Source organism: Hemitrygon akajei, chromosome 27 (assembly GCF_048418815.1).
Source record: "Hemitrygon akajei chromosome 27, sHemAka1.3, whole genome shotgun sequence".
NCBI lineage: Eukaryota > Metazoa > Chordata > Chondrichthyes > Myliobatiformes > Dasyatidae > Hemitrygon > Hemitrygon akajei.
Window position 1 is genome coordinate 38,738,594 of NC_133150.1, and position 24,967 is coordinate 38,763,560.

Consider the following 24,967-nt stretch of genomic DNA (forward strand, 5'->3'; position numbering starts at 1 on the left):
AGCGGGAATCTTACAGTGGGAGCTTTAATAGTGTTGCATTAACTGCTGTTTGACTGTGCCATCCCACACTTCTGACCTAATCTTTTGGATCCGCAAATAAATTAGTTGCATCTTTTTTGAAGGCTCCTTACTGATTTCAATAGTAGGGGACTGTAAGTGTATCTCTTCTGGCTACACAAGACAGCACCATTCTTCTCAGCATAGTGAGGAATCAAATTAAAACCAAAGTTACCCAAGTTAAACATCTACTGATCCCAGTTTTAAGAATGGGAGCAATGTAATAAATACCACAGTTATTTATTCATATAGACAAATGGACAGCATTGACACAAAAGGAACCAATAGATGCTTTGTGGGATGTTTCAACCCTTATCTGTGTTTATTTTAATCCTTTAATGAAATGCTTAGGTGACTGACACTGTGCCTTGAGCATGATTAACATCTGTCCCTTTAGGGACAGTCGGAACTCCTGTGTACATATGCAACCTTTCTCATGCACCGCATACAGCGATCCACCCCACTGTGACTTAAACAACAGGAAAACAGCATAGAGGACCAAACCTTGACTACAGCATTCTTCCCACAGCAAATTTTTGATAGCCAGTGTGATATATTGCTGGCAAGCATGGAATCATCTGTAAAGTTTTTCAATAGGTTGCCGAATGTGTAGGACAGCTGTTGAGCAGTGATGTTGATAAAGCAGCACACGGTCTGTGGGGAGAAGATGATGAAACAATGTGAACCTTGTCTCTTCCATCTAAGAAATGAGCATTCATACAATATCCCTGCTGGAAATACTGCCATCGAGGCATTTCATAACATTGCAGCTCTATAACACCCTGGTTAGACCACACTTGGAACATTGTCAAGGTGGAGATGATGCAGAAGAAATTTATGGAGATGCTGACTAGATTGAAGGACCTAAATTATTGAGGAATGTTGGCTATAATGGATCTTTATTTCCTTGAATGCAGGAGAATGAGGGGGTGACTTCTTAAATGTTTATAAATTTATGAGAAGTATAGATAAGGTCTTTTCCCCAGGACAGGGGAGTTCAAATCTAGAGCACACAGATATAAGATAAGAAGGATTTGAAAGGGAGCTAAGATACACCTTTTTTACACAGAGGGTAGTGACTATCTGGAATAAGCTGCCAGGAGAAGTGATCAAAGCAAGTATAATTGCGACATTTAAAAGGCATTGGGTAGGCACATAGAAGAGAGGTGCTTAGAGGGTTATGGGTAAAACACACAGGCATCTGGGACTAGCAGAGAGGATGTGATGATCAGTATGGCTCAGTTGGACCAAAGATCCAGCTTCTGTATTGTATTAGTCTACGATTCTGATTCTACTGTGTTCAGTTCTGGTCACCTTATCATAGGTAGGATATGGAAGCTTTAGACAGGATGTCTGGATTAGAGAGCATGTCTTAAGAGGATAGGTTGAGTGAGCTATGATTTTCCTCTTTGGAGTGAAGCAGGATGAGAGGCGACTTGATGGAGGTGTACAAGATGAAAAGATGCATAGATTGAGCGGATAGCTAGAGACTTTTTCCCAGAATGGATATGGCAAATTCGAGGGAGCATAATTTTAAGGCGATTGGAGGGAAGTATAGGGGCGATGTCAGAGACAGGCTTTTTTTAAACAGAGATTGGTGGGTGCATGGGTGGTTATAGAGCAGATACATCAGAAACATTTAAGAAACCCTTCGGCACATAGATGATAGAAATATGGAGAGCTCTGTAGGGGGGAAGGGTTAGATTGATCTTAGAGTAGGTTAAAAGGTTAGCACAACATTGTGGGCTGAAGGGCCGGTACAGTGCTATGTTATATATTCTGTAGTATGGTACAATACTGAAATAGCTTGGCTCAACTTGTCACTTCCAACCAAGATACCCATTAAAGCTTTTCCCACTTGCATGCATGTAGCCCATATCAATATATTGTAAACATTTCCTATCTACGTCCATGTGCAAATGTCTTTTAAATGTTGTTATTGTACCTGGCTCAACCACTCCCTCTGGCAGTTATTCCATATATGGATCACACTACACAAAAAGTTACCCCTCTGTTGACCGTGGTATATTTAGTGTTTTGAATCAGTATGAGGATGTTTTTTCCCCCACAATAATATGGCTGCCTCATGGTACCTGCTACTGAGACTAGCTTCTTATACAAAATAGATTTATTTGATTATTTCAGTTTAAGTGCTCCGCCTATCAGCAGGTATCCGACCTCTGGATACCAATCCAACAATTAAGAGGAAAGGTTTGGACTAAACTATCACATAACCTGCTGACATTCCCAAAGAGCATTATGAATGATGGTCACCAAAGGGGAGCAAAGAACTGCCATTGTTGATGGAAGACCAGATTTCTTCCCAGGATAGCAATAGCTAATATGAGGGGACACAATTTTAAGGCAATTGGAGGAAAGTATGGGGAGGAGATACAAGAAGTAAGATCTTTACAGAGAGTGTGAGGTATGTAGGATGTCCTGCCAGGGGTGGTGGTACAGGTAGATTGAGATTGAGGCCTCCATCAGTTAGGGTCGACCATGGACGTTGTGTCCTAGCTGTCTAGACACGCAAGCCTGAGCAGTACAATATGGAGAGCAAGCTGTTCACGTAGCAAGCTCCCCCTCTCCACGCATCTGGTGAAACCAAAGGAATGGCAGAGACCGATAAAACAGTTTTAGCACCAGCAGCATCGCAGGGGTTGCCAGTCTGCGTTGAACTCAACGTAGGACCACATTAAGGACTCTAGCTCCAGATTTTTCCATCCGGGTTTACTCCCAAAGCCTTCCCCATGAATGGGTATAGCTGCAAGGCAGTGGAGGTTTGAGATCAGAGTTATCCTTCTCCTAGACCAGCTGCCGACCATGGCTGATGAGCCCCATCTGCTCGATAGATACAGGTAGATAAGGGTAGATACAATAGGGACACTTAGAAGTTTCTGAGATAGGCACATGGATGATAGAAAAATGGAGAGATATGTAAGAGGGAGGGGTGATACGTAAGAGATTGGTTTATCCGCCGTCTCAACTCTAATGAAAAATGTGCACGCTGTTTTTCAAGAAACCTTATCAAGCCTCATTCTCCATATATCAAAGTTTAAAGTAAACTTATTACCAAAGTACATATATGTCACCATATACAATCCTGAGATTCATTTTTATAAAGAGAGTCTTTGACGAGGATGGCTTGGATCCAAATGTTGGAGTATCTGAGGCAAGGATCGAGACAAGGTTTCAAACTGGATCGAGAATCAAAACAAGCACTAGACAAAGTTGCGAGTAGGCTTACGATTGAACACCATACCTCAGTTCAGGTTCTCCTTAAGTGCTCAAGCCTTGGCACCCAAAACATGATTGCCAATAAGCGGGACTGTCCTGAATATTTAAAGGGGCCGAGTCAGCTATCCATACTCTGGGGAATTAGAGTGTCTAAGCCTCAGTAGCTGGCACAGACGGGTGTGTGTCATACCAGGCCCTCCTTCTCTACGGCTGTTTGGAGAGACAATTGTAGTTATGGGTGAGAGCTACATCCAACCCCTCTCCTCCGGTTCGAATCCTTCCCAGTTCATGAGATATTGCCAAAAACCTTGAACAGTATGTGAGTCCAAAATTCTTCTCACAGTGAAAACCTGTTCCCCATTAACAAACCTGGGTGGTGGCGAGGCTAATGGTGGTGAGGCTAATGGGCTGGTGTACACAGGCTTTAACTCAGAAACGTAGAAAATGGGATTGATCTTGAGGGTCTCGGGGAGCTGCAAGGTGTAGGCCACCGGGTTTACTTTCCTGAGAATCCTGACGGGTCCAATGAACTTGGGTGCCAGTTTCCTGGATTCCACTCCATGAGGCAAGTTCTGTGTCAACAGACCGACCTGTTGCCCAGGCTGCAAAACTGGACCCCTTCTGCTCTTGCAGTTAGCCTTTACTTCAGCCTTCTGGGTAGAAGGTGACAAAATCTCCCTTGCCCTAGTCCATCCCACCTTGCAGTGTCGGATGAGATCTTCAAGTCACAGGAACCCCAACCTCTGCCTCCTGCTCAGGGAAGAGGGGTGGGGAGTGCCCAAATTGGCATTTGGAAGGGGGCATCCCATGCGCCGAATGCTGTAAAGTGTTTTGGGTGGCCTCTGCCCACATCAAGTGGTTTCTCCACTCATTCGGTCTTTTAGAGGTCAGGCATCTTAGAGTACATTCCATATCTTGGTTCACTCGCTCCGACTGGCCATTGGACTGCAGGTGAAACCCAGAGGAAAGACTCGCTGTTGCCTCAATCAGTTTGCAAAAATGCCCTCCAGAAACATGATGCGAACTGTGGACCGCGATCTAACGCAATGTCCACTGGAAAACCATGGATCCTGAAGACCTGCTGCAGGACAATCTTGGCTGTCTTTGCTGCAGGTGGAAGTTGAAAAACGATCCTCAATTACCATGACAAATTCCACGGACATGTGCGCCCATGGTCTGTCTGGAACAGGCATAAGATGAAGGAGCTCTTGAGGTTGGGTGCAGGACCCGTTGTTCTGCACGCACACCTCACATGCCTGCACATGTTGACGGACCTCCTTCAGCATTCCAGGCCACCAATATCTCTTAATGAACTTGAGGGTTCTGGAAATCCCTGGGTGAGATGTGAATCTTGATGCATATCCCCACTGAAGAACCCGTGACTAGACAGGACTAGGAACAAACAGCTGAGCCGGAGGGCATTCTGAGGAATTTCCCCTTATGCCTAGGCCTTGTGAACAAGCATGTCAATCCTCCAAAGAATAGAATCTATCACTTTGGCTTGGGGCAAAATAGTGGTAGGCTGCTTTTCCTGTTCAGGTTCATTGCTCAGACAGGCAAGGCATCAGGCTTCTGGTTCTTAGATCTTGGTCGATAGGTCAGGATGAAATCAAAACGGTTAAAGAAAAAAGACCACCTGGCCTGCCTGGAATTCAGTCTCTTGGCCTCCTGAATACTAGCCAGGTTCTTGTGGTCCGTCCATACGGCAACAAGGTTCTTGGCTCCCTTGAGCCAGTGATGCCATCCCTCCAGAGCCAGCTTGACCGTGAGCAGTTCCCTATTCCTGATGTCGTAATTCACCTCTGCCGGGGATAGTCGCTTGGAGAAGAAAGCATATGGGTGCAGTTTATTGCCTGAAGGTGTTCATTAAGTCAACACTGCACCCACTCTGACATCTTAGGCGTCCATTTCCACGATGAAGGGAAGGCCTGAGTTAGGTGCGACCAAATTGAGAGCTGTCATGAACCGCTGTTTGAGCTCAGTTAAAAAAAACCCCTGCCTCGGTAGTCCAAACAAAAGAGCCCATGGATCTCTTGGTTAGTGCTGTCAGCGGAGCCACCACTGAGCTGAAGTTCCTGACAAACGTTTGATAAAAGTTGGCAAAACCCAAGAATTGCTGCATCTGCTTCACACTGGATGGTGGTGACCAATCTCCAACTACCTGCATCCTTCTAGGATTCATCCTGAGACAGTCATTAGAGAGGATGAAACCCAAAAATAAATAGTGGTTATGTGAAATTCGGACTTCTCCAGCCTGACGTAAGATTCATGTTCAAGAAGCCTCTTTAGGATATCTTTGATGTGAGTGATGTGCTGCTCCAATGAATTTGAGAAAATTAGGATGTCATCCAAGTAGACGAAGACATACTTATGGAGAGCATCATATATATGTCATTTATAAAGGCCTGGAAAACTGCTGGTAGATTCATAAGGTGGACGGCATAACTAGGTACTCATAGTGTCCTGTCGGTGTGTTGAATGCTGTCTTTTAGTCATATTCCACCTTTATGTGAATGAGGTTGTATGCACTCTGCAGGACCAGCTTCAAGAATACTCTTGCCCCTTGGAAAATCTCAAAAGCAGTGTTCATGAGTGGAAGGGAGTAACCATCCTTGACTATTTTGCGATTCAGCCCTCTATAGTCAATGTAAGGCCACTGATTTCTGTCCCCTTCTGTTCTAAGAAGAAGTCAGTGCTGGCTGGAGAGGTGAAGGGCCGAATGAATCCCTCAAACACTAACGAGCACTGGATGAGGAAGTTGAGGTAAGAACCCGGGTGACCTTCGAATCTCTCCGGGGTTGGAGGACGTACTGGCCTTGATTGGTTTTCCCAAGCGACTCTGGCCTCCTCGTTGCACGAGTTGACCCATGGCTACCTGGAGGATGTGCTGTATCTCCAGAATTTGTCGGGAAATATCTTCGCTGTGGCTGGTCACAGCAGACGAAAGACTCTGGCACCCCACTGGGTCCATACTGACTCAATCGTACTGTGATGAGTGTCTTTGACGAGAATGGCTTGGACTCAGAAGAGGAGTATCCAAGGCTAGGATCGAGACAGGGTTTCAAAATGGAAAGAGAATCTGAGCTCAAAATGAATACTCGTCGAAATTGCGAGTAGGCTTACAATTGAACACTGAACCACAGTTCAGGTGCTCCTTAAATGCTCAATCCTTGGTGCCTAAGACCTGATTGGCAATTAGTGGGACTGTCCTGAATCTTTAAAGGTATCCATGCTCTGGGGAGTTTGAGTGTCTAAATCCTGGAAGCTGGCGTGGATGGGCACGTGTCGTAACACATTTTTATGAAAGCTTAGTAAATCCAAGAACCATAATGGAATCAATGAAAAGACCGTGCACAATAAACAACCAAATGTGCACAAGGCAACAAACTGTGCAAATACAAAAGAAAAAAAATGAATAAAAATAATTAAGCAATAAATATTGAGAACATGAGATGAAAAGTCTTTGAACGTGATTTAATTGGTTGTGGGAACAGTTCTTTGATGGAGCAAGTGAAGTTGAGTGAAGTTATCCCCATTGGTTTGAGACCCTGAAGGTTGAGGGGTAATAACTGTTCCTGAACCTGCTGTGAGTCCTGAGGTTCCTGTCCCTTCTTCCTGATGGCAGCAGAGAGAAGACAGCATGAGGCGGGTGGTGGGGGTCCTTGATAATGGATGCTGCTTTCCTGTGACAATGCTCCATGTAGATGTACTCAATGGTGGGGAGGGCTTTACTCATATTTTGCAGGCATTTTCATTCGCGGGCATTGGTGCTTCCATACCAGGCCGTGATGCAACCAGTCAATATTCTCTCTACCACACATCTATGGTTGTTTGTCAAAGTTTTAGATGTCATGCTGAATCTTTGCAAACTCCTAAGTAGATACAAGTGCAGCTGTGCTTTCTTCATAACTGCACTTATGTGCTGGGCCCTGGAGAGATCCTCCGAAATACAGGCGAGCCCCGTCTTTCGAACGTTCGCTTTACGACAGCTCGCAGTTACGAAAGACCTACATTCGTACCTGTTTTTTTGGTAACCAAAGAAGATTTTCGCTTTTACAACAAAAAAGACGCCCACTTTGTACGTGTGTTTACCCCGAGAAAGACTATCACAACCGTGAAGCCGTGTGCAGGCAGTTGTGTGCGCATGCGTGTACGTGCCGATTTCTTTCTCCAAATCGATTTTGGCTCTCTGTCTTCCTAATTCTGATAAGTGAAACTACACTGTACATACAATTATTTCTACTTTATATAGGCTGTATATTTATCATATAATTCCTGCTTTTACTATGTGTTTGTGTTCTTTTAGGTTTTATGTGTTATTTTGTATGATTTGGTAGGCTATTTTTTGGGTCTGGGAATGGTCAATAATTTTTCCCATATAAATTGATGATAATTGCGTCTTCACTTTACGGCATTTCAGCTTACAAACGGCTTCATTGGAACGCACTACCTTTGGATAGCGAGGGAAACACATAATAACACTTAAGACTTTAAAGTTGCTGACCCTCACCACCTCTAATCCCCTGATAAGGACTAGCTCATGGACCCCCGGTTTCCTCATCCTGAAGTCTTAATGGTCTCGCTGACATTGAGTGACAGGTTGTTGTGGCATCATTCAGCCAGATTTTCAATCTCTCTCCTACATGCTGATGCATCACCTTTGATTTGGCCAATGACACTGGTGTCGTCAGCAAAGGTAAATATGACATTGGATTTATGGGGCATTTGCTATGATGTGTTGGTGAGATAGCAACCAAAAATGACAGCATTGAACAATTATTAAGAAAGAAGTGTTATCTAAAGATTAAGTTAGAGGTTAAGTACAGTAAAATGAGCATAAATACGTAAGTGCCAACATGAATTTAAAATGTATACATTACAATAAGTGGCTTAACTGCAGTTCAGTGCATTTTCAGGGTTAATAGCAGGGTGGGGGGCCAATTAGAACCGTTAATCAGATAATTTGCCTAAGGGAAGGAACTCTTATGATGATATAAAGTTTTTGTTTTTGTTTTAATAGCTCTATCTCACACGGCTTATTGCTGCTCGTCAACCCACAGTTCTTGACCTGAAACAATAGCTTTTTTAAAATTCCATTTATGTCTCTTGACTGGCTGAGTTCCTCCAGAATTTTCTGGTGATTGCTTTTGATTTATGAGTGCGCTTTTCATTGCTGCTCCTGGAAAGCTGCTGAGCACAAATTACCTCATCTGATTGCACTTCACGAGTGGTTTTATTTGCAAGTTAAGCTAGTGCTCAGGGAAAAGTGTATGAAGAATTGTTGACCATAAAGAAAGAGCTGAGACTTTATAAAGCACTGGCGAGGCCTCGCTTGGAGTACTGTGAGCAATTTTGGGTCCCTTATCTTAGAAACTTCTGAAACTTGAGAGGGTTCAAAGGACATTCACAAAAATGATTACAGGATTGATTCGCTTGTCATATGAAGAGTGTTTGATGGCTCTGCACCTGTATTCACTGGAATTCAGAAGAATGAGGAAAAACCTAATTGAAACCTATCAAAGAGTTAAAGTCCTTGATAAAGTGAATGTGGAGAGGATGTTACCTATGGTGGGAGAGTCTAACACCAGAGGACACAGCATTGGAATTGAGGGGTGTGCTTTCAGAACAGAGATGAGGAGGAATTTCTTTAGCCAGAGTGTGGTGAATCTGTGGATTTCTTTGTCATAGGCCAGGTCTTTAAGTATATTTAAGGCAGAGGTTGATAGGTTCTTGATTGGTCAGGGCATGAAAGGATATGAGGAGAAGGCAGGAGATTGGGGCTGAGAGGAAAATTGGATTACCCATGATGAAATGGTAGAGCAGACTCGATGGGCCAAATGGCCTAATTCTGCTTCTATATCTTATGGTATTATGTTTGGGCGAACTTGTTTGGAGGTTTTTTGAATATTTAAGTTTACTCAGATATCTTAATTGCAAATTTATATCCATCCTTAAATACTTCTTAGAACTTGGTGGTGAAATGTTTTAATCTATTTCAGTCTGCTTGCCAGGTGAAGGTACTCCACAGTGCTCTTAGATAAGGAATTCCAAGACTTGGACCCAATAACTGATGAAGAGCTCATGGTCAGGGTGGCTGAGGACACTAATCAAGCGGGCTGCTCGGTTCTAGGCATTGTTGAGCTTTGCAGGATTTCATCCAGCTACACTTATCAAGACAAGTGGAGAGTGGGGCATCTTACTGAAGTGCACCTAATATTCAAAAGTCTAGAAAGAGTGGATGTGGAGAGGACGTTTCCAATAGTGGGAGAGTCTAGCACCAGAGGGCATAGCCTCAGAATAGAAGGACTTCTCCTTAGAACAGAGATGAGGAGGAATTTCTTTACCCAGAAGGTGGTGAATCGGTGGCATTCATGCTGGAGGAACTCAGCAGGTCGGGCAGCATCCGTGGAAACAAGCAGTCAATGTTTCGGGCCGAGTTCCTTCGTCAGGACATTTGGAAAGGTACATGGACAGGAGAGTTGTCAGCTGTTGTTTGATAGGTTCTTGATAAGTAAGGGCATCAAAGGTTACGGGAAGTAGGCGGGAGAATGAGATTGCGATCGATAATAAATCAGGTAAGGTGAAATGACAGAGCAGATGATGGAACCAATGTCTTGTCTTATGGTGTTTCCACTTGCAATTCTCAATGATTCTGCTTCGTATAGTTACATTTGCTCCAATCTGGTCCTTTCTTTTCCTTTGTCCCAATACAGAATCACAAAATGCTGGCAGCAAAGGAGGCTCTTCAGTCCCCAAATGACCCAATATAAGACTTCTCCAATTTGCCCCACTCCCTCTCCTTTTACAGTACTGTGCAAAAGTCTAAGGTAAATATATATAGATAAGATGCCTAAGAACTTTAAACAGTACTGTAGTAATCTTATGTATTGCACTGTACGGCTGACCCAAAATACAACAGATTTCATGACATACATGAGTAGTGATAAACCTGATTCTGATATGAGTCTCTATTGTGGACTGAGAGTGGGAAGGGGGCAGGGAGAGGGGAATCATGGTTGGGAAAAGGGGAAGGGAGAAGGGAGGGAGCGGGAAGCACCAGACATCCCATAATGAACAAGAAACCAATTGTTTGAAATCAAATTCCCTTGCCCGGTGTCTCAGGGCTGGGTGTATCTGCACCCGCTCCACCACCCCACCCACCACCCCCCCTGCCCCTGGCAGACCTTCTCTGCCACCTGTCCCACACTTCCCCCGTGGTGCTCCACCCTCACTATTCCCATCACCCTTTGCTCCTGGAAGATTTATAAACTCACTTTCTGCTCCCCATTGACAAATACCATACTGTGCAAAAGTCTTCGGTAACCTAGCTATGTCTATATGTGCCTGAGACTTTTACACAGTACTGTATTCTCTAGATTCTTTCCTTTTGGATATCGTTCCAGTTCTGTTCCAGAAGATATGATGGAGCCTTTCTTACCAGTCGATTCCCTAGCCCAATAACTCAGAGTCTTACAGCTCAGTAGAACACCCTTCAGCCTAACTTGTCCATGTTGTTGGATTGGGTGTATTGGGAATTGTCCTTTTCCTTGTTTTTTTTTGTAGTTTACTTTGCTATGCTTGCCTGTATTTTAATATATAATCACCTATATTCATGTATAATCTATATACATGTAATTATTCAGTGAAAAGTTCAGCTGCTTCTGCACTTTTCTAGAAGCTTCTTAGTTTTCTGTAGGTGTCATGCCACTTGGATTTGGCTCTTTTATCACTGAAATGTTGTTATTTCTAGTCTGAGCATGAGATGACCAGGACTACAATTTTTTTTCTTTACTTTGCTTCTCTCAGCTCTCTTTGCCTGTTCTTTGTTCTTGTAGCAGTCAATAAAATGGCCACAAGCAACAAGGCTTGCACCTCAAACTTGACTTCCAAAGAATCTTTGGATCGCAAGAGTATCAAGATCTCACAATGCCAGCCAAAATGCCCAAATCCCTCTAAACCTCTCCTGTCCATGTACCTTTCCAAATGTCTTTTTAGTGTTATCATTGTAATTGCCTCAAGCATTCCTTCTGGAAGCTCGTTCCAGCTATGCACCAGCATTTGTGTGAAGAAATAGGTCCACAGCCAATTCACCCCTCACCTTAAACCTATGACCTCTAGTCTTTGATTCCCCTTCCCTAGGAAAGAGACTGCATGATTTTCTCTTCTTATGGCCCTCATGATTTTATACACCTCTGTAATATCTTCCACACTCCAATGATTAAGTTCCAGATTGACCAGTCTCTCCTGATAACTGAGGACAACATTCTCATGAATCATTGTTGCACTCTTTTGAATTCACTCACTGCATGAAGGGGTTTTCGCTCCTGTCACTTTTGATTCCTTACTCAATCACATTCCCTGGTTTGTGCCTCCTTACTATCTGATCTGCTGATTTAACACATAGAACATTGCAGCCCAGTACAGGCCATTTGGCCCATAATGTTGTGCTGACCTTTTAACCAACTCGAAGATCAATCCAGCCCTTCCCCTTCCCACGTAGCCCTCATTTTGCATAATCCACATCCTATCTAAAAGTCTCATAAATGCCCCTAATGTATCCCTGGCAGCACGTTCAACACACTCACCACATTCTATGCGGAAGAAAAAAGTAACCTTTGACGTGCCCCCTATATTTTTCTCCAATCACCTTAAAAACATGCCCTCTTGCATTTGCCATTTCCACCCTGGGATTGCTGGCTGTTTAAGCCTTTGCTTCATGATTTTACGATCCCCCTAACAATCTCTTTGATCACCTCTCTTCATCACCCAGCTGCAAGATTCAGTCCTGATTTATACCGTTTCGTGCAAAAGCCTGAGATGCATATCTATTGCTAGGGTGCCTAAGACGTGTTTAGAATCAAATGACCTTGGCCCATATCTTAGGGCTGGGTGTGTCTGCATCTGCAACCCCCCCCCCCACTCCCCAGCACTCCTTCTCTGTCACCTGTGCCACACCCCTCCCACGGTGCTCCACACCCGACATTCCAGCACCCTTTGCTCGCACCAGATTTACAAACTTGCAATCCGCTGTTGACAAATACAGTACTGTGCAAAAGTCTTAGGCACCCTAGCAATATACATGCGCCCAAGACTTTTGCATAGTACTGTATCCCTCCTGCCTTCCACTCTATCTGTTCTCTCCACCTCTTCCCATTGTAAAACTTGGTTTAATTCTAACTTGGCACAGTCCTAATGAAATACAGTCAACTCAAAATGTTAGCTCTGTTTCTCATTCCACAATGTTTCCTGAGTTGCTGGGGAATCCCACTGCTTCTGGTTTTACTCTAGGAATGCTCCATTCCTAGAGGACCATTGCGGTTTCTATTCCACCCATCAGATATATATAAAAATATAAATATATATATATATTCAGAGCACTGCATATGCTGAGCTCTTAGCAATAGACAATAGACAGTAGGTGCAGGAGTAAGCCATTCAGCCCTTCTAACCAGCACCACCATTCACTGTGATCATGGCTGATCATACACAATCAGTACCCCATTCCTGCCCTCTCCCCATATCCTTTGACCCCGCTATCTATAAGAGCTCTATCTAACTCTCTCTTGAATGCATCCAGAGACTTGGCCTCCACTGCCTTCTGGGGCAGAGCATTCCACATATCCACCACTCTCTGGGTGAAAAGGTTTTTCCGCATCTCTGTTCTAAATGGCCTACCCCTTATTCTTAAACTGTGGCCTCTAGTTCTGGACTCACCCATCAGCGGGAACATGCTTCCTGCCTCCAGCGTGTCCAATCCCTTAATAATCTTATATGTTTCAATCAGATCCCCTCTCATCCTTCTAAATTTCAGTGTATACAAGCCCAGTCACTCCAGTCTTTCAACATAGCATCATCAATGATCACTCCCATCCATCCAACGATCTTTTTGACCCCCTACCATCAGGCAGGAGGTACCGCAGCATTACAACGAGGACTGTGAGAATGGGAAACAGCTTCCTCCCCAGGCTGTGAGTCTAGTCTATTCACTGCCACCAGCTAGGTCTCATCACATATGAAATGCCAGTAGTGTTATATTGTTTACTTTTTAACTTATGTTGTAAATAAATCTTATGCTTATTAATTTATACCAGTAACATTTCTTTATGTGTTGTGCGTCTGAGTTATATGTACTGTGTTAAGCACCTTGGTCCGGAGGTACATTGTTTTGTTTGATTGTATACATGTGTACGGTTGAATGACAATAAACTAAACTTGAAATTGAAACATCAGTATCTGGCTTCTGTGTTCCACCTCATACGTTGATACTCAATCACAGCAAAACAACTTAGAGAGAACATCACTCCATGTTGTTGTAAAATTGATACAATGTAAGAATTTCTTACCAGATTTTCAACATCTGTATCTGATAAAACTTCATATTGCACCACACTTGGAAGCAGAGTACTAGTCTGGAAAAGAAATATACAGTTAAGATGATGGACATGAATGCATTTGAAGTTAATTAGGGTTAATGACCTCTGGGGTATTTTAAAAAGGATTGAAGCTCTTACAGGCAGCTCTACAGAGAGTTAAAAGCTATATCAAGGTTAGTAGCGTCCACGTGGGAAATCATAGCTCAGGGTATAATAGATTGATGGGTATATCGGAATTAGAATCAGGTTTAATATCACCAGCAGATATGTCGTGAAATTTGTTAACTTAAAGGGAGAGCAGGGTTTATTAGCGTTAACTTAAGGAGAGAGGAGGGTTTATTAGTATTAACAAGGACAAATGCATTAGACATTGGAGTGTCAGCATTATAATGCTTCAGTTTTCTAACCAGTTTATCGATCTTTTCCCGACAGTGCCCTGCCACTCCTTTTATGTTTTTGCTGAATTTTCTCCATGAATCTGAACCTGATGCATTAATATGCGGCAGAAGCACAAGACACATGAAGAAGAGTGCCTGCAATAAAATTGAGAATACAATCACTGCCATTGGTGTGGCTCAGTCATGTCATACAGTCACCTATAGATAATAGCTATTTGGCCCAACAGCCATATCTCACCATGACCTATCGACATCTCCCTCTGTTTATCCAGTTTTACCTTCCAGAATAAAACTTCCTTCCTCTTCACTCTCTATGGTACTAAATCCCCTGCTTGGGTAAATCCTTCGAGTTCATATGCCATTGTGACAATTTATATTTTGTTGAGAAACAAAAGCTAGAACTTAGAGCTTGCGATCCAGGAATAAGGATTTCAGACCAAAGGTTAAGTCGACAATCTGGAGTTTAGTCAAAAAAAGGTGGAGGAGGGATTTGGTAATGTGTTAAGGGGCTAAATGTATTTTGGCTCCCTTGCCACATGAAGGCAAGTTCCATATCTTCACCTTACTTTATATACTTTTAACACTTCCAAACGTTTGTGTGGTGGACGGTGTCCACGTCAGTGACTCCTAAGTGGCACAGTAAGATGCAAGGCGGCACGGTAGTAGAGTTGTTGGTGTAATGCGTTACAGTGCCAGTGAATGGAATATCGGGGTTCAATTCCCACCACTGCCCGTACGTTCTTCCCCGTGACCACACTGAGTTTCCTCCAGGTGCTCCAGTTTCCTCCCACATTCCAAATGTGCGGGTTAGGGTTAGTACATTGAGGGTACGCAATGCTGGTGCCACAAGCATGGTGACACTTGCAGGGTGCCACCCTCACCCCCAAAAACATCTTCTTACTGTGTTAGTTGTTGATGCAAATGACATATTTCACTCTATGTTTCGATGCACATGTTACAAATAAAGCTAGTCTATAAAAATACTTAATCCTGAATTTCCTAAAAGGTGCTAGACCACACCAACCTCAATAACCTCATTGCTGAATTCTGAGCCCATGTTCAGGAAGGAATTTGACACGTTCAAGGGTATCTCAGATCCACCCTTACACTTGTTAGATAAAGGGGCTCCTACCTTGCCACACTGGGTAGGATTTGAACTCCAAGTGCAAGGACATAAAAGCAAGAAAATGAAGAAATACAATGTCCTAAAAGTAAGAGGAAATACAAGAGCCTGCAGATGCTACAGTGTGGAGCAACAATCTGCTGGTGGAATTCAGCATCTGTTGGGGAGAGGGAAGGCATTTTCATTGCAAGGTCTGACCTGAAACTTTGACAATTCCTTCCCCCACTCAAAAAAAAGTTAAAGCGTTTTGTTTTAAATCATGGTAAGCAATAGAGTGGGTATACAGGGCTATATTTAACTTCATTAGTGTACAGTGTTATGTGTTGAATTGTCTCCATCCAAACTGCAATGTACTACATTATGAGATGGCGATAGACAATACCAGTTTACAGTTCTGATGGAGATAGGATGAGCGGACTTATTCCAGTTACTACCATTGAGCAGAAGGTACAGGAGTCTTATGTGACACACTACCAGATTCAGGAACAGTTATTACCCTTCAACCATCAGATCTTATCCATCAGCGTGGATAACTTCACTCATCTCAACGCCGAACTGACTCCACAACCTAATGACTCACTTTCAAGGACTCTACAACTTGCTCTTAGTATATTTTTTCCACTATTTTAAATTACTTGCACGCCCCATTCCATCCCAGGCAAAGCCCTCCCCATCAATGAATACATTTCCATTGAGCACTGCCACAAGGAAGCAACATCCATCAGTCAAAGCCCCCCTCATCCAAGGAATGCTGTCTTCTTGCTACTGCCATCGGGTAGAAGGTACAGAAGCCTTACGTCCCACATCTCCAGGTTCAGGAGCAGCTAATACCCAACCTCCTTCAGCCTCCTGAACTGGCATGAATAACTTCACTCACCTCAACTCTGAACTGATTTCACAACCGACTCAGTTTCAATGACTCTCTACAACTCATGTTCTCAGTGCAAAGACGAGGAAATCTGCAGATGCTGGAAATTCAAACAACAGCACACATAAAATGCTGGTGGAACACAGCAGGCCAGGCAGCGTCTATAGGAGAAGCACTGTCGACGTTTTGGGCCGAGGCCCTTCGTCAGGACTAACCGAAAGGAAAGATAGTAACTTCTCAGTATCAGTTTTTATTTGCACAACTTATCTTGTTTTGCTCATTGGTTGTTTGTCAGTCTTTATTGTGTATAGTTTTTCATAATCTCAGTTGTATTTCTTTATTTTCCTGTAAATGCCCGCAAGAAAATGAATCTCAAGTATATGGTGACATATATGTGCTTTGATGATAAACTCACTTTGAACTTTTGTAATAACTAGAAAAAAAATGTACTACAAAATCTTCTCAGTGAAGGGAAGATTTGGCACAATCAGGATATTATTGGTAACTTAGGTTTGTGAAGCATCTCTCCACTGGCAATAAAACTTGGATGCACAGTTTAAGACAGTGAAATAATTAGTTTTTTTTGCATGTTAGGAATTTCTCTACTGTTGACCAAGTTTCAAAAGGGTCACATAGAAAATCTTTTATCTGGCAGTGGGGAAATCCCCCTCGAAAACATTGGAATTGCCCTTCATTGTGCTTGCAGAATTCCAAAACCACACGCCATTATTTAAAAAAAAATCCCTGTGAAAATCAAAAAAAGGGATTCAACAATTTTAATGCAGCTGAGAAGCAAAGGGAGACATACAGTGTAAAGGACTGAAACGAACTGCTTCTCCAGGCAAAATGGTGTAAAAAATCCCTTCATGTATTTCATAACCAAAGACAACCCACATCTGGTGATATTTTCTGGTATATTCTTGGCGTCACAGTAGTGCGGGGGTTAGTGTGACACTGTTATAGCTCAGGACATTCTGAAGTTTGGAGTTCAATTTCAGTGGCTGTCCATATGGAATCTGTTTGTTTTCCTTGTGAACCGTGTGGGTTTCAACTGGGTACTTGGCTTTCCTCCCACATTCGAAAAGATGTGCTGGTTAGTAGGTTAACTGGCCGTTATAAATTGTCCTGTGTGTTAAACAGTTGAGTTGATGGGCCAAAAGGGCCTATTCCACGCTGCATCTTTAAACAAATATATCTGACAAAATCACTTCTCAAAGAAAGTCAGATGTGCTCAGCTTGCCTCTGAGCCAGAAGGCTCAGGGATAGAATTCCACAGCAAAGACTTGAGCAAGTAATCCAAGCTGACAGTCAGTACTTCACTGTCCAGAGTGCCAGCCCTTGGGGGGGAATGCATATCTGACGTCCCCCTCAGACCCCATGGCTCTATTTCAGAATATAGCAGGACATTCTCCACAGTGAATGTTCATACTTCTCTGCATTTTACAACAGAAACCACACTGTTTGGCTGCAGAACTCTTTAAAATCCTTTAGGATCAGGAAGTATTGTTGTTGAGTGCCATCAAGTCATAGGGTGACTCATAGTGACCCTATGGAGAGTGTAGTTGTCCATTGTGGTTTTGTGGCAAGATATGGACGTAGATTGCCAAGACTTTCTTCAGTCCATGTTGGGACCTGGCCGGATTTGAACTCAGGACCTTCTGTCTCAAAGTCCCTCAAAGTCCAGTGCTGATGCCACTACACCACTGACCATTGCTATTGGCAGGTCTCCCAATTTATCCTGACATGTAAACACTATAGCAACAAAAGCAAGTTGGTGTTGTCAGTTCAGTGCAACACTGTAGTGGGGTGGGTGGTGGGAGCAAACCCATAAAGCAGAAATCTGGAGTATGGCTGATTATTTTCCACTTGACTTGATGGCTACAGGTCCAATGACACTCAACAAGTTTGACTCTTATCCAGGACAAATTCATTTGTTTGGCTCTCATTCTGTCCGTCGCTATGGACGTTCATTCCTTGCGTCGCTGGCAGGACTCTCCACAGTGGGTGCCATTGACACACCTGTTTGTGAGGTCAGAAAAATTGCTTAGGACCGTAAGACCATTAAGACAGGACCAGTATCAGGCCACTCGGCTCACTGAGACTGCTCTACCATTCCATCATGGATGACTTATTATTCCTCTCAACCCCACTTCCCTGCCTTTTCCCCTAACCTTTGACACTCAAACCAAGTAACTATCAACCTTTGCTTTAAAGATACTCAATGACTTGGCCTTCGCAGTCATCTGTGGCAATGAATTCCACAGATTCACTACCCTCTGGCTCAAGAAATTCCTTCTAACCTCTGTTCTAAATGGACGTCTTTCTATTCTGAGGCTGTGCCCTCTGGTCCTACATTCATCCACCATAGGAAACATCCTCTCCAATCTATTATATCTAGGGCTTTCAACAATCGATAGGTTTCAATGATATCCCCTGTCGTTCTTCTGAACTCCAGCAAGTAGAGGCCCAGAGCCATCAAATGCACTTCATGTGTTGACCCTTTCATTCCTGGAATCATTCTCCTTTTAAACAGGCTACATAGACAGAACATGAGAAGGCCTGCAAGTGCTGGAAATCCAATGCAACACATACAAAATGTTGGAGGAACTCAGCAGGTCAGGCAGCATCTATGGAAGTGATGCTTCAGGTCGAGACCCTTCTTCAGGACAGAACGTCCCAAACGTGACCTTCACCATCAGGCTGGGCAAAAACAGATACAATGAAACACCACCATCTTATGTTCTCTGATAAGTGAAACGCTTCCCAGCATACTGTCACAGAGTACTACAGCACAGAAACAGGTCCTTTTGAATACAGAAAGAAGTATACATTTAAGAGTTTCCCCATCACCAATGGCTCCACAAATACATTACAAACTAAACCTTCAGAAGACCCACTGTTGCAGTAATTGTCCATTTTAGCTGTTCATTGAAACCCGCTCCACTGTGCTAGCTAGGGATGGGGTTGTTTAAGGAAAACTGCAGCCCCTCCCACTAGTGCAATTTAGCTGATGATGGCGCAGGTAGAGTATAAATCTAGTGCACTGAAAACATGCACTCCTTTTACTAACTCTCAGTGTTGCCATGGACTGGGGGATGAGGGTTGGCTGGTGCTGTGGAAACAGTGAACAGTGGAAGTGTGCTGCAGTAAAGAGGGGCTGAGAGCACACTTTCGATCAGCATTTGCCACTGTTTGTATGTTCAGCGTCTGTCTTGTCCTGCTACTTCGGGTGTACACCTTAGACAAGTATTGGTAACTGAGTTGTAAATTGAAGGGTATGCTGAATGTTTAGTGCCTGTCTTGTCCTCTAAATAAATAGTTAAACTACTTACCGGTAGTGAGTGTCTTCTGTCCCTACTCATCGAACCTGCGAACCAGATTTCACACAACACCAATTCACTCCCTAGTTGCTTCGTTTTATTTAGATCCTCCTTTATCTTACCTGCAAAAGTTCAAAGTTCAAGGTAAATTTATTTTGTCACCATCTACTACCCTGAGATTCATTTTCTTGCAGGCATTTACATCTGAACAAAGAAATCCAATGAGAAACTACATTCAAAGACTGACAGTCAATGTGCAAAAGAAGAAAATTATGCAAATATAATAATAAATACATATATAAACAGTAACTGTGCAAATACAACAACAATAATAATTGCAGACAAAATAATCCTAACACTTAACACCACACTAACAGAACATATGGGCACTGACTCAGCAAGGACAGCCTACATACTGAAACAAAGAAAGTCATCAAAATTTGCAAAATAATTTAATACTCTCAACAATATTATATTACCACATTTAGGAAAACTTGAAACATTTGAAGAATGACACACAATAACACACTGAGCATTAACAACAGGGCAGTGCAATGGCTCCAAAATAGAAACTCAAAACTAAGTAATGAAATGAGAACACTAAAATGGCAGAACAGATTAAGAAACAAAATTGAAACTTTAGGGGTAGAAATAGCCCATGTAATAGAATATAAAATGGATAACCTGAGCAAGAAAGTTATTAAGAGAAAAGCTAAGAAAATTCTAAGGAAATATAAAGGTCCATATGAGATATGATCCACCTAACAAAAGCATTGTAGAATTTATAAATACACTAAAACAAAAGCTTGGTGCATAAGAAGCCAGACTAAATGGATACATGAAATGTGCCAGATGAAAAAAAAAAGTAGAACAATCAGTTCAGAAATAATTAAAAAGTGTTATACAGGGCATTGAAACTAAATTCGACATGCCAAAATGTTACCAACCCCAGCACAGAATTACCAACAAACACAGAGAAAATGAACTTTTGGTCGAATAGCTGGTCAAAAAGGATGATGCACAATCAAGAAGCAAGCTGGATTAGGGAGGAAAAAGAGCATACTCACACAATTGAAGACATGCAAACACTTGAAGTTACAATGGATATGCTAAAAGAGGTTATAAAAATACCCACAACTGGAAAAGTATTGGCAGTGATAACTTTCATAATTATTGGTATAAAAATATTTGACTTCATCTGTACCTTTAATGCACATTAACAACTTTCTTTAAAATCCTGAAATCATCAACGAAAACTGGATTCAGCACTCCACACAAGCATAAGGAATTCTAATAAGTACACATCACTAAACTTAAATGAGAGCACAACCCAGAAAGATTAAGAAATTATCACTATTGAAGAAAAAGTTAACCAATGGCAGAGCATGACCCTCCATGTAAGACATTCCCATGATCCGAGCAGACTAGATATCAACAAGGAAGCATCGAAGTTGGAGTTGGAGTTGGAGATCTCCTCCCAGAAACAGAAGGGTTCCTTGTGGCAATATAGGACCAAGTGGTTAACACAAAAAAAATTATCAAAAATACATATTAAAAGATCAACAAATTCAAGATGATAAATGCAGAAAATGCCAAGAGAAACTAGAAACAATCCAACATATTCCAGGATCCTGCTGCAGTTTAACTCAACCTGATTACCTACACAGGCACAATCAAATGGTAAACATTATTCACCAAAATAATATTTTAAAATACAAATTCATAAAAGACACCATCCCTTGGTATAAGTACAAGCCTGATGCATTTTTAGAGTCAGAGTCCCACATATTATATTATGAATGATCAACTATTACAGACAGGATAATCCATAATAATTGCCCAGATATAATAATACAGGATAAATAAGCAAGAACAACTTCCTTAATAGATATAGCCATTCCAAAAACAAATAACATACAGGAGTCAATAAGTGAAAACACCAGAAATATGCTGAATTAAAAGAGGAAATTGAAAGACTATGGAACATGAACAGGGTATATATTGTCCCAATAGTAATATCTATGACTGGTATCATCCCAAAGGCATTACACAATAGCATTAAACAGTAGGCCTACACAACAATATGTATGTAAATCTCCAGGAAGCAGCAATAATAAACTGCACTAGAATAATCTTAAAGTTCTTAGCAATTAAGAAATGAGTGCATTTGGCTATGCATGTACCTCAGCTTTTACCAGTTTGAGCTGAGAAAAAAATAAATATGATGATAATAATGATGATGATGATGATAATATGTAAATAAATAATGTGGACAAAATGAGTTGTTGAGTCCTTGAAAGAGTCCATAGGTTGTGGAATCAGTTCAGCGTTGAGGTGAGTGAAGTTATTGACATTGGTTCAGCAGCCTCAGGGTTGAGGGGTAATAACTGTTTCTGAACCTGGTGGCATGCACCCTGAGCCTCATACACCTCCTTCATAATGGCAGCAATGAGAACAGAGCATGGCCTGGAAATTGGGAGTCCTTGATGATGGATGCTGCTTTCCTGCGAAAGCGCTCCATGTAGATGTGCTCAATGGTGGAGAAGACTTTACCTGTGATGGACTGAACTGTATCCACTCCCTTATGTCGGATTTTCCATTCTAGGGCATTGGTGTTTCCATTGTTACGAACCAGCAACAATAGATGTAGAATGGAGTCGGGGAATTATTGCAAAACAATTAAATTTATTAACATTTAAGCAGAAACATAGAAAATTAAACAAGCGACTAACTTAAAACGAAGTTAACATGCTCTGTGTCTATAACTCCCAAACAGTTAAACTTAGAAACAATCTTCAGTGGGAAGGGAGGGGCGGGACGAATATGGTCCTCCCAGTGCGGCCTTTTATACATTGGTGAGACCTGACACAGACTGGGAGACCATTTTGCCGAACACCTACGCTCTGTCCGCCAGAGAAAGCAGGATCTCCCAGTGGCCACACATTGTAATTCCACGTCCCATTCCCATTCTGATATGTCTATCCATGGCCTTCTCTACTGTCAAGGTGAAGCCACACTCAGGTCGGAGGAACAACACCTTATATTCCATCTGGGTAGCCTCCAACCTGATGGTATGAACATTGATTTCTCTAACTTCTGTTAATGCCCCTCCTTCCCTTCTTACCCCATCCCTGATTTATTTATTTCCCCCCTCCTTTTCTTTCCTCTCTCTGCCCTCTCACAATCACTCCTTGCCTGTTTTCCATCTCCCTCTGGTGCTCCCCTCCCCCTTTCTTTTTTCCTAGGCCTCCCGTCCCATGATCCTTTCCCTTCTCCAGCTCTGTATCCTTTTTGCCAATCACCTCTCCAACTCTTAGCTTTACCCCACCCCCTCCGGTCTTCTGCTACCATTTTGGATTTCCCCCTCCCCCTCCTACTTTCAAATCTCTTACTATTTTTTCTTTCAGTTAGTCCTGATGAAGGGTCTTGGCTCGAAACGTCGACAGTGCTTCTTCCTATAGATGCTGCCTGGCCTGCTGCGTTCCACCAGTATTTTGTGTGTGTTGTTCCATTATCATGCCAGTCTTGACCTTCATTCTAATAGGACCTTGCTGGCCCTGAACTCATTCTATCTCACTATTAAAAATCTCCTATTTGCCATATAGGGAAAGTACAAAGCAACACTTTTTGCCAAATAACGTTTTCGATTTTCTCTCTATTGCCGTTAAAGCTAGTCCTTCAAAACCTATCACTATCTAATTTCAGAATTACTCTGAAGCTAATAGCTTTCTATTTCATTCTAAGTTGCTCCTCCACTGACCCATCAGCCTAACTTCCCAAGAGGAGGTTGCTCACAAACCCTCTGTGGGAGGGTCACTTGCACAATGCTTCAGAAAACATTACTTGTCAATTTAAGCGCAGCCAAATCCATTAGGTCAAGTACCTTCTTAACATTCTATGGAATAACTTCCTGGCAAACTCCCTTACTCTATTATGAATCCTTCACAAAGGAATTGAAAGCAATCAGAATTTTACAGTTCAACAACTCTGAAACCAAATACTTAAAAATCCCCATCCTCGCATATTTTAAACATGTAACGTGACATTCCAGTAAGATGAGAAGTATTATAACCCTTTCCAGAAATGTGTTAGATCATTGTAGCTATTACTCTTGAAAGCACAATGTTTTAGTGAAGAATGGAATTCCTTCTGTATCAGGGGCGTATCAATGGAAAATAGCGCCTATGGCAAGCACTGAAATTGTGCCCCTGTCCAAACATCTGACACCCATCTTTTAGATAACTTTACCATAATATCAGCTCAAAAATACAAGTCTAGCTCATTAATCTTTTAATTAACAAATTATGGCACTACATGAAAATTATAAAATGCACCTTCCTTGCTTTCACTGATGCAAATTGGTCTATGATGTGATCAAAGTCAGTTTTTTCAGTTTCTTCTCTTTCTACATTCAGCAAAGCAAGATCAGAGTCTGCCTTGACCCATGGAGGCTCTCAAATACAAGAGTATTAATTTTAACTTGCTGAATGATCTCTCACAGCTGGTGATGGAAACTGCAATGGTTAGCATTATCTGAATAGCAATGCGAAGATTGGGGAAGACATTCTCATCTCCATACTGAACAATAAATTCAAGAAGCTCTCAGGTCTTGATATTTTCATGCTGACCCACCTTGATAGCAATATTCTACAATCCAAAATTTCTTCATATAGCTGCTGTCCACCAACATCAGCGTTATACAATTCGCCCAAATTTTTGCACTTCTTCTTTAGGTTGTTACTGTTGGTGCTGTAACATAGTCCCTCGACATCAGAAGGAACCCAAACTTGGTGTCAGGGTCATGCAAACGAGCAAACCTTTCATACATTTCTCTGTGAAGACGGTCAAGCATTCCCTGCATGACTCTTTTAATTTCCTCCTTAGGTGTTAACCCAGCGTCTCTCGAGTTCTCATCAGCCATTCGTTTCTTTCGTCTCTGACCTCTTTCAACTTCAATATTCCATTCTTGGCAGAGACCGACTCTTTCTTTGAGTGACTCACTGACCAACACTTCTCTTTCATCATAAAAATGATCTCGGAGGGCTTTCAAATCCAGGGCAGCATCGTGGAAGTTCATGCCAGGATCCTACAGCCTCTTTTGAATACAGTCAATGTGAATAAGTACCAAAATCCTTCGTTCCAAAATCCTAGCAAAATCAGAAAATTGTAACTCAACGTGCCATTATACAGCTGCCTTGCATCACTTCTTGTTTCACCGGTCTCATTTTCATTGTTTATCATGTCCTGGAGAACTTGAAGTATCTCCTCAAGGTACTTGTTGATGGGCTTCACTGCTTCTGTCCTTACACTCCACCTGGTTTCGGACTCCAACTTAACAACCACAGGCACGGCGTTTTTGAGTTTTTACCAGCGCTGTGTTGAACGAGAGAAAAACATGTAGAGAGCTTTGATGGTTCCAAAAAAACTTGACCATCATTGGATCCTGCTTGGCTGCATGTACACCCACCAAGTTGAGTGATTGTTGCAATTCACAAACACTGCCAGGTTGTTTTTCTCACTTATTCTTTGATGAACACCACTTCTGTGTCCTGACATCAAAGCAGTGTTGTCATAGCACTGTGACCGACAAT

At 42.3% G+C, this 24,967-nt stretch overlaps 1 protein-coding gene across 3 annotated transcripts in view; it reads right to left on the reverse strand.

The window, feature by feature from the left end:
* Positions 1-24,967, reverse strand: part of LOC140717273 (uncharacterized) — an 88,496-nt gene that overhangs the window by 14,047 nt on the left and 49,482 nt on the right. For 2 of the 3 annotated variants that reach the window (XM_073030696.1, XM_073030695.1), the window contains 4 exons: positions 19,389-19,498; positions 14,075-14,200; positions 13,638-13,703; positions 562-711 (listed from right to left, as the gene is read on the reverse strand). In XM_073030696.1, the coding sequence (XP_072886797.1) occupies positions 562-711; positions 13,638-13,703; positions 14,075-14,200; positions 19,389-19,418 (372 nt within the window). In that variant the 5' untranslated portion in view covers positions 19,419-19,498. The remainder of the gene's footprint in view (positions 1-561; positions 712-13,637; positions 13,704-14,074; positions 14,201-19,388; positions 19,499-24,967) is intronic. The other variant, XM_073030697.1, reaches the window with a different exon arrangement.